The sequence below is a fragment of the Drosophila erecta genome, unplaced genomic scaffold (genome assembly GCF_003286155.1).
Source record: "Drosophila erecta strain 14021-0224.00,06,07 unplaced genomic scaffold, DereRS2 tig00000021-arrow-pilon, whole genome shotgun sequence".
NCBI classification, from domain to species: domain Eukaryota; kingdom Metazoa; phylum Arthropoda; class Insecta; order Diptera; family Drosophilidae; genus Drosophila; species Drosophila erecta.
In genome coordinates this window covers 16,473,078-16,487,697 of record NW_020825198.1, presented here as the reverse complement: position 1 = coordinate 16,487,697, position 14,620 = coordinate 16,473,078, and the positions used below count along the sequence as shown (strand labels likewise).

Genomic DNA, 14,620 nt, shown 5'->3' with positions numbered 1-14,620 from the left:
GATCAATATTTGATCAGCCTGCTGGAGTAATTGTGGTAACTGAAACGGCAAACAGCATATGTACATATTTCTCGCCGCCAAAATCGTAGCTGATGTCTATTTCCGATGTGTGACGACGCAGCCTTGACATCGCCGTCTTTCCGCTCTCTTAATCTTGATTTCATCCGGATACCGCGCATAAGCAAACAGTTCCTAATTCGACCATATTATAGTGGTATTGGTGGTCTAAGCAAATATCACCGGCATGTAATGACAACTTCCTAGCATTTTAAACTTTAATAACTACTTTGTACTCTCATACAATATGTAATTTGATCAAATGTTTTTAAACTTATGTAAATGGGTTCGGAGGACTTAACCTATAAAAAGTTGAAAACATTGCAGGTACTTATGTGAATTATTATTGTCGAATTTTTTTTTAATTGACCTGCATACAAATATCTTAGGTATAAATGATGTATTTTCAAAAGTATTAATGCAAGTAAACGTTTAGCTATACTGGCGCTTTGAAGAATGCATTACAAATAACATGAAGCTGCTACAACTGATTACAGCAAAAAATTCTAAAAATTCAGTAATGCGAGCGAGTGGTAGAGCGAAGAGCAAGTTATATTGCTTATCGCCTGTTTACGTTTCATTACAAGTTTACACGAATATACATATGTACATTAGTGTTTATTATTTGCTGTCCTTGTTGTTAATTGTTGCAATCGAAGGTGCTACGGCGCTACAATAGGCTGTACCTCCTTGCAGCACCGCGAGGGAGCCTTTATCACCACTGCCCTTGAAGGGAATGCAGCCAGCACGTGAGCCAATACAATCCGATCCAAATCCAATCTCCAACGTCAATGCTGGGCCCTCTGATGCGTACAGATTATTTTTAGCCGCTGCTATCACACGCAGACCCATCGTACGGATATGTGTACAATTCAAATGTATATACAGGGACAGTGTACCTCTAAATGTAAATGTACGCACTTTGGGCACGTGCCCCGCCTAAATGGATGGAACCACAGACGTACTATTTTATTGTAAAGGATATGGGCGAAATGTGTAGCTGGCAGCTGAGGAGAAAGTGTGCATATGTCAACATGCTTGCCACAATCTTAAAGTAAATGTAATATGAAGATATTATCTTCAAATACTGTATTCCATTTTCGAAACACTTGCATGAACTTCCAGTTGAACCAGAAAGGTAAGCCATTCACCTTTGTGTATTCAATTTGGATGTCGTCTCCCAATTAGTACTATTAAAAGGGTAATTACTAAACCATTGACGTTCTGGCAAATATGGCCTTTTCTGCTATGCATACTGTTATCAATCAATGGGGAGGCGCTGTAATCAATACTAATTATTTGCTATTATGATTACTCTTGCGAACGCACACACACACAGCGGTATGCATTACAATTGGAATCCGAGAATCTCTTGCGTTCTTATCAATTGTGTGCCATATAAGCAACTAGGGTGCATTCAACTGGTCCGTGTTGCAAAAACTTCGATATATATATATGTATGTATGTACTTTCTGTATAAACGATGCTCTTGCAATAGGCATCAAAAAAGTAGCAAAAACTATTCTAGAATGCTTAAAAAACAGCCGGAATATTATAAATTGCACTTCAGACAATAAAGAAAAAATTTTATTATAATTAGGATTAATATTGGAATTCCACAAGAAATGCTTTTAAATATAAATATATAATTAATATTTAGAAACATTTGTAGAGGATCCCAAGGATCATAGAAGTTTATCAAGCTTGTTATGGAAAGAAGTATGTCTTTACGATTCAAAATGATAACTTATTCACCAAAATTGTTATAGAAATATCTAATGAAATTAAAAGATTGTCTATTTGTGGTCTACATGATACTGTTTCAAAAAAAATTAACTCTTTCAAAAATGAAAATAGCAACATACCCAAGTTAACGTCATTTAAAATACTAATGGCTTGACCGCTGCTGTCTTTGAGGAATATGAGGAATCCAGCTGGCTGGAGTGAAAGTAATAGCAATAGCGGTGTAGCAGTGTAGCATTGTATAAACAGCAATGGCAATGTCCCCAAAGACCCCCCGGAAAGTGGAGAGATTGGAGCTTGGGCGGGTGCCCCCAGTACTGCAGCTGAAGTGGTCATGCTAGAGGAGCTGAATAATGTCGGCCGATTCTGGGTGTGGATTGTGAACTGGAATCGAATCTGTTGTTGTTTCTGCTGTGCGAATGCGAATGCGAATGGGAATGGGATTGCTGATAACATTTGCGCATTTGGAGTGGCTTGGGGGTGATAACGATAATGACGTTATCGTCACAGCGTCATCACTTCCAGCCAACCCCCCCACACTCACAGATTTAATTTCATGCCATTTTAACACTTAATTAAGATCTAACATGAACACGAAATAATAATAAACACCGAGCTATCTCGCCCTAACGCTTTCCGTTCGGTTCTGGCGATTTTAGTGGGTACAGTCGTACCCCCCGAAAGATGAAGATGATTGGGGCGCTCAACCTTTGTTGACATTATAATTAAAGATGCGAGTGCGAAAAGTAAACATAAGCAGCAATTAACGCCAGCGAAAACATTTCAATCGAAATGCTTCGATTTCAGGTCTAGTATGGAGGCTTGACTGTATTGCGTTATGCTCTTTACTACATGTGGGGATTGCCCTTTACCGTTATACCTCCGATATCTGCTCTCCCACGCAAATAGACGTTTTTGATTTTTCTCTCTCTACTCTAAACTCTCTCTCAACAGAGAAAACAAATCGGATTCCTTTCAAATAAGATACGTAGATATTTGTGTTTCAAATCAAATACCAAATAAACTAAGGCAATACAGCGCAAAAAATGTTCAGTCTGATACATGTCTTTCCAGTTTTTCAACACCGATATGCTACTTTTATGAGAGCTAATAACTCTCTGAAGGTTTTATCAGTATTTTTCAATCACAAAATTCAGATTAAAGTGGGGAAAGCAAATATAATTAATGCTATAAGTTCATTTAGTAATTATACTGATTAAGGAAGGGCTACATTATATACATATATTCTCTCTACATAGATTATAACTTTTCTTGCCGTGTGGTGTGGCTCATTAGTTCCTGGCTTGGGCTCTCCAGCTTTGTTCGAAAGTTTCTGCCTGTAAAGATCGAAAACTTGATTTTGGAATTACGAGCAGCTTGTTTAATTTATTTATGTGTATAATTTATTATTTGCTCTCCGGATCCAGCGATCCGGCGATCCGATCCGTGGCACATGTGCAAATATGTACCAAGCATGCTGGAAAAGTAGTAGATTCCGAAAGAGGAGTATTTTGCCGTAGTGCCCCCGCCAGTTATTTAATATGCCGCATTGAACTTTGACTACTTAATTTAGCGCACACAAAGCGCTAACTGCGTCGCGCTTATTAACGAAGACTCAAACTACATACTTACTAACACATGTCATTTGGGAGAGCGGGCGAGCCATTAATGAATGTGCTCGATTACTATTTTCTATAAATTTACATAATTTTACGTGCCATTATTCGAACACCAAGAAATGCAGTCGCCCACGTAAACGGAATTTCGGATCAACAGGTGCTTGGCTTGTGCAGAAAAAGCACAGAAAAAATAACCAAGATAGTACTGGTTTTTATCAAAAATACATGCAAAGCAGCTTAGATAATATGTAATTCCTTAACAAAACCCACGGTAAATCTAAAAAGAAACAAAATCATACTTTTTTCTGGACTTTAAAATCAAATTCAAGATTTATTTGAAACAAATAACTGTGTTATTACATTGAATATAATCTTATGGCTTATTCTCCTCGGTTTTGCGGTATTTGTTGCTGTTGTTGGTGTACCTTTATTTTTATAAATGTAATTATATATTACATACACAATTACTTAGTACATATCGTATAATAATAATAGTATAATTTATAATTAGCATTCCTCTCTCACTTACCTAGTATTATTATAATTCTTCAAGATTTTCATTTTATTTTTTACGTGTATATTTTAACACAAAGCAGCAGAGACAAATGTTATCGATCTATGTATGTATATATGTATATATTTTGCGCGTTTCCCACATAAATTACATTTTAAATTACATTTATATATGTATTTTTCTTTTTCGTCGCTTTTGTGTGTCGCTTGTAAAGTTTTTCTCGTCTCATTTAAGTTTATGTTATAACTAGAGTTTTACATCGATAATTAGAAAAAGGAAATTTTCATGTTGGGGCTTTATTAGCAAAAACATCTTTCTTACTAGTATTTACCATTATTATGAATAGTTAAGTATGTATATATTTATAAGAATTTCTCGTACTCGACTCGAATTAAATAAAACATTTTCTCTTTGCACTTTTGAAGCTTATTGGTTTTGTATCTTTTTCCCACTTTTATGATATTATAACAATTGTTAAGTAGATTTAGACTCAATGATTTGTGATTTTGTTTTACAGATTTCGTATTATTTATACACAGTTCATATTATGCAGGGTTTACGATCGCCTTATCCTAACTATTTCATTCTCCTTATTGTTGGTTGCAGGCCATAAAGCTTTCTTTGATTTGATTCTTAAATTTTTGTTTACGTTCGTAATAAAATGATTTGAAAAAACAACAGATTGAAGTTGGTAATAGTCGAAGTTTCATGCTTAAGTGTTTGGAAAAACATTTTTTTTTTATTGTTTTTTTTTTTGGAAATCCTATCTACTATTGGTTAAAGACTTGTAAAAAATTTCTTAAGTTTTTGAGTTCGCTTTTGATTCTTGTTGTTTCGTAAAATTTGTCGGAGCAGACAACTGGAAATGGATTCCGATTGTGATCTGCACTTGTGCCTGGACTATTAACTCTATATGCGTAGACATATTTATCGTTACATATGCGTTTGTCTGTATGGTTATATACTCGATTAGTTTGTGATACTGCGTTTATGAAGAAGGGTCTCGAATATGCATACATCTATCTATCGTTTTTGTATTCGAAATAATTTCGCGGGGCTCTGAAGACTTTACAGCACTGAGGGGATCGGTTTCGTTATCGGCATCTTAAACTCTAGTAATTGCTTCCACGGCACATTGGGATTATAATATGGGTTGGGTTTAACGGAGGCACATACTTATGAGTAAGTGTAATTAGCTAACTATTTTCTGGATCAAACAAACGAACGGAAACGGGTTGGATGGCGTATCTAAATGGATAGTTAATGGATCAGGACTTTTGATGCTCAGAAGGGCTGTTTCAAATCCGTCGTCTTTCCAGCATTTATCATTTTCATTTAGTGAATTTTATAATTTTGGTCGTTGGTCTAAGACACTTTTTGGTTTCAATCCTTTTCGCTTTCTTCCCCATAGTTATTGTATTATATACAGAAATTAGAGCTTAAGTGTGTAAATTGTATAGTGACTTATGTGCGTAGTTAAGTAAAATCTGAGACTCGCTGTAAAATATGTTTCGCTTTTTCAGGGTGCTAGGGATTTTTGAGGAAAGAGGGTGTAAAATACACTCAAGTACACTTAGGGGGTTAACAATTTGTTAATTTTTTTATATATTTTTTTTTGTAGGAGCTAGCTACGAAAGCACGGACGATAACGAGATAACAATATTGAGGACTGTTAGAAAACTTTCAGTTTCAGCATGAATTCGCGGAAGTGAATTTATATAAATTTGTAAACTTTACAATCACTCTCGTCAGCATTTCCGAAATTAACTTAATTCACATTAAGCTTGTAAGTCATGAGCTTAAGTAATATGGCATTTAATCGAGAAATGGCAAGTGAATACGTTTAAAAAACTTAATTCACTTCCTCATCTGTGTTAAAAACGAAATTTCCATCACTTGAGTTAACGACAAAAATTACTTGCTGCCTGCCTAAAAAAAGAAATTGCGCACTTCCTCGTCCAGGTCACTGGAGTCCACCAAGTCATCCATTACCCCAGACACCAGAAGTTCCACAACTTCCAAATCTTTTTTGTCCTTGTCGCTAACTGTGGCTGCCTCATCAACTATTACTACTGCTGCTGCGGCTCCAGCGGCCTCGACTGTGACCACCTGTTTATCCGCCAGCGCCTCTGATCCGAGTAGCGCCTGGTAGTCCTCCTCCAGCAGCACTCCGCTCTCAATGGCCGCAACAGCCTCCTCATAGTATCAGTTGAGGTCACGTCGAAAACTATCCTCGATGTTGGGATCGGCAATCATAATGGGGCTCTGGTCGGATAGCATTTGCAAGCCGGCTACGTCCATTTGGCCCAGATCCAGGTCGAGGGAGTCAAAGATCTCCCTGGGAAAGTCCGCGTTGGAGGAGTAATCACTGAAGATAATCGAGGGTATATTCGCTGTGGTCGGCGTGTGACTTTGCGAGGATCCCTGATGATGGTGTTGCTGGTGGTGATGTTGTTGCTGCTGCTGCTGTTGGTGTTGGTGATTCATCACCACATTGGAGTTGGAGCAGGCATTGTGACTCACTGGCGAGCTGCTTGAGAGCGGTGAATTCCCATGGTGCGGCGAATGCAACGGCGAATGATGCGGCGAATGGTGCAGAGATAATGATAATTGCTGCTGCTGATGGTGTTGCTGCTGATGATGTTGTTGCTGCTGCTGATGGTGGTGGTGATGCTGCTGTGGCGAGCTCTGTGCCGACATTGGAATCGGTAGCGGTGAACTGGGGCAGCCCAAGGGTGAGGGCACTGGTGAGGTGGTTATCCCCAAAGGATCCTGTGCCGTACCACCTCCACCACTATTACTATTGTTGTTCCCCGCTCCATTTAGATTTGTGCTGCCATTGTGCGTGGATCCCACACCATTGCTCAACCCGTTGTTGTTCAGGTTGCTCACTCCTCGCCGCATGTGGTTGTTGTTCCCACTCGCCTCCGGGCTGCCGCTCAGCTCACTGAAGTCCAACATCTCCGACTTATTGTAGCCGTTGGTCAGACCTCCACCATTGCTGCCGCCGCCCCCGCCTGGGCCACCACCTCCGCCGCCACTCAGGTCGTCAAAGTCAAGGGCCACGAAATTATTTGCGAAGCCCTGCTGTTCCGGTGATGAATTGCTATCGCCCAGCGAGAAAATCTCAAACTGATTGTGAAACGAGGTATTCAGACTGTTGTAGGAGTTGTCAAACTGTTGCTGTTGTTGCTGCGCCTGTTGCTGCTGCTGGGCCTGTTGCTGCTGGCGTATGGGACTGGCCGGTGCACTGGAGTGCAGATCCGTGGCCGACACGCTGCTCAGCAGGCCGGGTGAAGAGCGTGGACTAGGAGGATTCGGTGGCTGGCGGTAGTCGGTGGCATTGTGTGGTCCCAGCGTGGGCAGCGGGTTAAATGTGGAGACAGCTGCCTGCGTGGTGGCCAGATTGGTAAAGGACAGGTGAGGCGAGTTGCTGGGCTGCTGGTGCTGCTGTTGCGTGTTTCCGGTGGGCGAGTGCTGCTGCTGATAGGGCGATCCGGGACCAGCTCCGCCTCCTCCACCCGCCGGACTAAACGGACTGGGCGACTGATCCCGTTCGCGTCGGTGATTGTGCGGAGACATGACAGGCGACAGGGTTTGCTGCAACTGCTGCTGTTGTTGCGACGGCTGTTGCTGGGATTGCTGCTGCTGCTGCTGCGGTTGCTGGGGTCCATAGTTCTGCAGGGCCGTGAGATCGGGCAGGGAGCCGGTGTTGGCAAAGTTGACCTGATCCTGCAGCGGCCGGAACACAGGGTTCGTGAATTTGGCGTTGTTGTATGGCGTGTTCTGTTGTTGCTGCTGCTGCTGGTGTTGCTGCTGGTGCTGTTGCAGCTGTTGCATTTGAAGCTGCTGGTGCAGCTGATGCTGATGCTGCATCTGTTGCTGCTGCTGTTGCAGTTGCTGCAGCTGCAGCTGATGGGGCTGCAGTAGCGGCGACTTTCTGCGTTGCGCCTGCGGACTCATGGTCCTGCTTATCCCATGGTGCGGCGAGTGAGATCTTGGCTGGCCTGGTTGCGGTTGCTGATGTTGCTGCTGCTGATAGTTGGCGCCCATCGAGTTCACGTCGCTATTGAAGCCCGCCACCAGCGCGCTCTGGTGCAGCGCCGAATCGGAGCTGGAGCGCCGCCACAAACTCTCCGCCGTGGGTGGACCAAGAAGATGCGGATTTAGTTGGCCGTTGTCTAGGGTTTGTTGCGTGTTGCTGCTGCCGTAAGGCGAACGATCCTGCTTGCGCTCCGAGGGTCTTCGCATGGGACCCACACCCACGCTGCGTCCTCGGGATTCTCGGTAAGCCGTCGGAGAACCACCTCCGCCTCCCAGGCCATCTGGCGAGGCTCCTCCGCCGCTGGCTCCACTGCCAGAACCACTGCCGCCACCGCCCGTCCCATTACCAGCTCCTGGCGAGGATTGGCTTACCTCCTGTCCGCCGACCAGGCCGTCTAGGATCTTTTGATTCGCCGGCGGCTCATCCCTCTTCGTGGCATACACCTCCTTCATGATCCGCTCGAATTCTGCTGTGCCCTCCGCCTGCTTTTGCTTCTGCAGCGCGATCTTCTCGCTGAACTTGCGCGGATTGGCCATTGTGGAGATTGTGTCTGCGGATGGTAGGTATTTAGAAACAGATCATAATTAATATAATAATTAACATGGTAAAGGGATAAGATGGTTTGGGGTTCTTACAATCGTTTTGCTTTTGCCTTCAGAGGTAAAGAAAATGATTTGATGTTGAAAACTTCATGTCTTTTATTAGCGACAATTGTTTGCATTGCTCATTTCTAGTTGGGCACGTTAGAATGCATTTGCTGGATACAGAATTTTCTCTTGTATCTTGAATTTCTTATTTTTAAAAAGAGTTCATGATTGATCAAATATTCCCCAATTTACCAATTAATAGGTTTCATTCTTACTTTCCATCTGGACTATTTGGCAATTAACCATTATGAAGTTAGATCACAAATTCTAATTAATTTGTTATCTATTCTTGCTACTTCAACTGAAAATATTAATAAGTAATAATTATCTGGCTATGTTCTGGAACAGCGACAAGGTGTAGTCTGCAATCTGTTGCCATAAACTAACTCATCTCCATCTCAAGGCATTTCCGCTCCTCGAGCGCACACCTTTATCCCCCTTTTTTATCTGCCGGCGAAGGGCATGGAAATGTTTTGGCAGGGGGCGGCATCCACCCGCCAGTTAACACCCCACCCGATCCCCGCCAGCCGACTTGTTTTATCAATTTGTCAGTCGAGCGGCCTGCTGATAAGCCAGATACAGATACAAAACATTCGCCCGCTTGTTGTCCGATTCCCAGTCGGAACTCGCATTCGCATTCGTATTCCCACTCCCATTCGCTTTCGGATTCGGATTGTCATTCCGATGGCGATGCCGATTCGGGTTCGGATTCGGATTCAGGTCCACGCCATGCGTAGTAAGTAATGTTTGCCCGGTTGTCCCGGTCTCGGGGCCCTCTCTCTTCACTCGATTTCAATGCCATTGCATAACGAGTGTCATATGTACGAACATGTGTACATATGCGATATATATCTGCCGAGCGTTCAAAAAGGGCGGGAAAAAGCGGCGAGCAGGGCGCAAACAACAAGTTTTTATAGTTCTTTCAAAGCGACTGTTTGGGTTTGGGTATAGTCTTTGGCTCCTCATATGTGGAGGGGCATTTATCGGGGGACGGGCCGTCTTTCGTCGCCACCTGCAGCTGCATTATGCAAATGTCGCCAATTGCGTAGCAAACGAAATAATCTTTCTCTTCCTTTTTTGTTTTTTTTCAATAATTTATTCCGGTTCCGCGGCAGTGCAAAGTTGAAGCTCCCAAGAGCGTTGTTGTTTTGCTTTTTATTTGCGCTCACAACTGAAGGGCATTTTTAAAAAACAACTTTTAGGCACGTTTTTCCAATATCCGATACATGATGCTCAGATTATGCTTCACATATTTGTAGCTTCCTCTAGAGTTAAGACTAAACCATAAACCAGTTTCACAGCTTTTGACAACTTTGCGATGAGTTTCGATCAATTATGATGATGATACTACTGGTATGATGCGTTGACAAAGGCGAACAGAACAGCCCGAACAGGTGACCAATAGGCGCTCAAAAAACCATCTCAGAAAGCTAAATCAAAAATTCGCAAAGACACTAAATGTACCGGCAGATATTTCACCGAAAAATATTCGTTGCTGAGCAGATGGTAAATATACTTTGTAATGAAATAACCCAAAAAGGAAATGGAAATATCATAATCAAATTTGTGGTTACATATAACTGTACTAATAATAACAATTCAGCTTTACAAAATTGAAAGTATTGCTCATTATTGCCGGAAATATGTGTGCATGTCAATGGAATTACTCACTACTACATTGATTGTTTTTCAACTGCTAGAGTAAGTCACTCCAAATCTACTATCTTATTAAGCCGCACCCTTCGTTGAAAGCCTCATTAATTTCCACCATTAACTAATTCAGCCTTATCGATTTCTTATTCAGGTGGAGAGAAGAATGGCTCAATTGAATCGATTAAGGTAATTCCCTCGAGGAACCTTTTCTCAGCTGTCTCCAATGCATAACTTTTTACCGAAGATTTCTCTTTAATTCCAATTTATCATTTTGATTTGTTTGCCCGGGGGTCTTGGAACTTACGTTTGACTTTAAATATTTTGCATAGAGGTTACTTAAGTGTTGGTAGGTTGTTGTGGACGTGTTAATTCTAGCTAAATGCTGACTCATTTTAGATATCGTAACTTTATATTTTTTTATGTGCGAAAACTTGGCTTAGTGATATGTACATATAGTTAAGTCTTTTAGTTGTTAGTCCTTAGCGAAAAAAAAGTAAGTATACAGATATGTAAATTTAAAGCAAGTCGTTAAATTAAACATATTAAATCATACATATCTTTTCTTCAAAACTTGTGACTTGCAAGACGTTCAGGCCGTCAGAACTTCACAAGTTCAGAATCAGTCATTCAGTTTGAATCCTTGTACGGGTAAAAATGTTCCTATAGTTTGCTTATCAATATCCAAATGGGGTATCTCATTCTCATTCAAATGAGTCCCACTTCGTGACCATCTCTATATCTATGTTCATATATCTCTGTAGAACCCTATGCGATGACTAATCCAAGCAGATATCGGAAGTGTAAGGCCCATTATGGCTTAAACGCGATGCAGGAGCAAAGAGATTTGAATGCGGCTCACACTTTTGGCCGAGTCGGCAATTGCGGCCATAAACAGGCCGAGCACGCCTCAAACTAAACAAAGGTAGATATTACTTTACTTTTTGGGAGGGAGTGGACTTTTTTGAGGGAAGTCAATGAAGGGGAGGTGTGCTGTTGGGCGAAGCGGAAATATTCCCACGAATCGATAATGACATTTAATAATTATTTAATATAATGCGGCCGATAAAAATGGTGGTCATCTACCAGAGAAAAAAACAGCTGCATATTAAATCGATAAGAACAGACAAACGAGGCTTTGTAAAAGCCTATATATTCTTGTTGAATACAAATGAATTATAATTTTGTTTAGGTACATTTACTTACGCGTTATAAAAAGGGTATTTCGAAATGAAATTAACATTTTTAAACACATTTTTAAGTGTGAATGGCCCATTTTTCCGAGCGCTCTCTCTCGTTGTTCCCGCTCTTCCCCATTTATCCTTCCATACCTCTCTCTCACATTCTCATTCTCCCCTGTCGAGCATCTATCTCCTGGGAATCCCTTATCAACCGTTTTTTTATAGCTTCGCGCGTTCCGTGGAATTTTTGAATAATTTCTGATGTTTGTTTATTTATCGCGCGGCGCAACCGCAACAGTTGAAAGGAAAATTGAGAGGGAGGGGAAAAACCATTTGCAGAAACGTGTGCGAAGCGAAGAGGCGGCAAAAACAAAACGAACTGCAAAGAGGGGTCGGGGCGGGGGCGTAACTTACATTCTCTCTCGTTCGCCGCTAACTCCGATTGGATCTCTTGCTCTCTCTGTCGCTTTTGTGCTATGCAAATTGGATTCTTGCTTGATTAAAATCTCATATAGAAGAATTAAGTTTTTGGCGCTTTTTACTTGTTGTTATTGTTATGACCTTTCCCGTTTTGTTTTGTTTTTTTGCGTCGCCTAATAAAACCAGATTTGATTTTGAGTTGTTTGCGAGCCGAGAGTTGTTAAATCCAAAAATCGGTTTGCTGGGGATTATTTTAACAACTGATTTTGTTTTTTTTTTTGTGTTATTTCTCCTCGCTCTTACACACACACACAGCCGCACGCGCACGCACACTTCGAGGGGCTTATTGTTTTAACGCAAAACTGCGACGTTGTTTTTTTTTATTTTGCGCTCTCAGCTGGTTGGCACTTTTTGCGCTATTTTTTTTGGTTACCGCATGAAAAGTGAAAAACTTTCGTTGCGCCTTTGACCTCTTTTTACACAGACAAACGCACACACACACACTTCTAGGCGGACGAGTGTGCTTCTAATTGGGTGTCCAATTGGGATTACAGCACGCAGCAAAAGCGGCGGCGTCGGCCGATTCTATATTGCATTTCCTTGATTTCTATATATTCTTTGCCCCGATTTTTTGGCTTTTGTTTTTCGCACACTAATGGAAAAGCTCACCAACACACGAACACAGGCGCGCACACACACTGGCACGCGGGACTGTGGATTTTTGCGGGCAACGGGACTTCTGCCGTTGTGCACACTCACTCCGCAACAATCTCGTATTCTTATTTTCGTTTATTTCGCGTTTTTTATGCCCCTATTTTGCTCTGCTGCACTCTCTCACTCGCACAGAGAACAACTTATTATTGCTGCTGCTGCCTCGCTTCTTCTTCTTCACTCATCTTCGTCGCTGTGATGGCTCTTCACTTTTTCGCTCTGTTCTGTAGTTTTTCGTTTTTCCGCGCACGCCGTTTTAATCGCGTCTTTGTCTTGTACTCGTTCAGCAATTGCGCGTCGCCTTTTTCAACGTTTTTTCCACGTTTGTTTTGTTATTTTTCCACTTTTTCTCATATTTTCCTCTGCTTCTTCGATATCAGGAGGTGTACTGGTCTGAACCTATCGGGGCCATCGTTCACCGATACTAGGGAGCTATCGGCTATCGAGTTTAAAATTGGCCACCCCTGCAGTGTGACCGGACTTTTATTAAGACAAATTACATTGCCATTGTGCGAACAGGTGATGTGTGGGAATATCCGCCAAATATTTACAGCCAGGGTTGCCGCTTCTACTTTGGTTAGTACATATTCATAAGTTCTTCTTAAATTCTTATTCAATGAATTAAATGCATATCAACACTATTAAAATTATTATGACAAATAAAAGATAAAGTGCGTTTATTACTTATTATGTGTTACATAAATGAATTATCAATGCTAGAACTGATCAGCGCACTATTATTTTATTTGATATATATGTGAATATATATATTTATTAAATAACATAAAGTTTTTACTTTTAAACGGGGATCGTTCCGATTTTGTAAAGGGCATAAACAGAAACATACTTTTGAAAATTATATATTTCGGGTTTCGATGTTTAAAATCCTTGTGCAATCGGAGCGAGTCCCTGCTTTTAGCCGCTTGAGTGCATAGATGTCTTGGCTTTTAGTCCATAGTATGGTGTCTTCGCTAAGTAATGTTACATTTCCAACAGATTTTTCAAAATAAGAATAATGGTTAAATATTAATAAAAACTTATCATATAATTTAAATATATTATAAGAATTTAAATCCTTGCATAATTAAAACGCGTAATTAAAAAACGTAACCGCAACTTGTTTAACTAAAACTATTTTTAAAAGTCAAATACCATTTATTATTAATTATTATTTGTATTCTTATTTATTATTTAAATATCACTTTATTATAATTTTGCTGTCTTAAACTCTCCGCTTTGTTGAATTTTACAAAGGAAATTTGTAGCGTGGTTACATTACTTATTCTGCAAGCGTAATTAACGTTTATTAAATTCAAAAGTTTTTAATCTACCATATTAAATGAACCAACTGGGCGCAGCAATCATATAAAATGAAATGCAATTTAATATGCCCGTTAGAAGCTAAAATAAATCATCAAAAATGACTTGGATTTCGTTTTTGGGCGCTTAAATTGCATCAACTAACACATTCAAATGGGCTCCGTTTGCGTGTGTGCGTGCGGGTGTCTGTTGTTGTGTGTGTGTGTGTGTGTGTGTAAACGTCTGTTTCCCTTTCCGTTAACATTTTGTGTCTGGTTTCCGGCATTTTGTGTGCGCCATTTAAAATTGTTTTCCACGATACGAATCTGCCCAACGCTCTCTCTTTCTTTTTCGTTCCCTCGAATGGCGAAAATTTTGCTTTTCGCAGACATTTGGAGCAGGAATTGGTAGCAAATTGGCGGCCTCAGGGTTACGAAGACATTTAAGGGCCGACAAGGAAATGGAGAAATAAGAAGGAGGGCCAAGAATAAGGCCAAGAAGTTGGAAAAGTAGGAGGTACTAGGTAAATTGTGTGCAAGCGATAGAAATCTCTCAGAATATTTCCGGTTTTTTTCTTCCATTCCTCCATTCAGAATATTTGCCCCTTTCGTTGCCTGTTTCCTTGTTCCCTAAACTTCTCTGTTACCACTATATTCGTGCATTTATTCCAATTTCTTTCATAAATATTTGCGCCCTTTGTGCGCTTAATTCATTCATCAAACTGTCAAATGAAT

The 14,620-nt window shown here is 40.8% G+C and overlaps 1 protein-coding gene across 1 annotated transcript; it reads right to left on the bottom strand.

Annotated features, from left to right (window-relative positions):
* Window positions 1-3,723: 3,723 nt before the first annotated feature.
* LOC6546218 (neurogenic protein mastermind) lies at window positions 3,724-13,119 on the bottom strand. Its single transcript, XM_026976826.1, has 2 exons — window positions 11,871-13,119; window positions 3,724-8,528 (listed from the first exon to the last, which is right to left on the bottom strand). The coding sequence occupies exon 2, from the start codon at window positions 8,512-8,514 to the stop codon at window positions 6,139-6,141; it is 2,376 nt and encodes a 791-aa protein (XP_026832627.1). The 5' UTR covers window positions 8,515-8,528; window positions 11,871-13,119; the 3' UTR covers window positions 3,724-6,138.
* Window positions 13,120-14,620: the final 1,501 nt, after the last annotated feature.

Bases quoted from the DNA above. Each gene is read 5' to 3' on its own strand.
- LOC6546218 (XM_026976826.1), bottom strand. From the start codon at position 8,514: ATGGCCAATCCGCGCAAGTTCAGCGAGAAGATCGCGCTGCAGAAGCAA.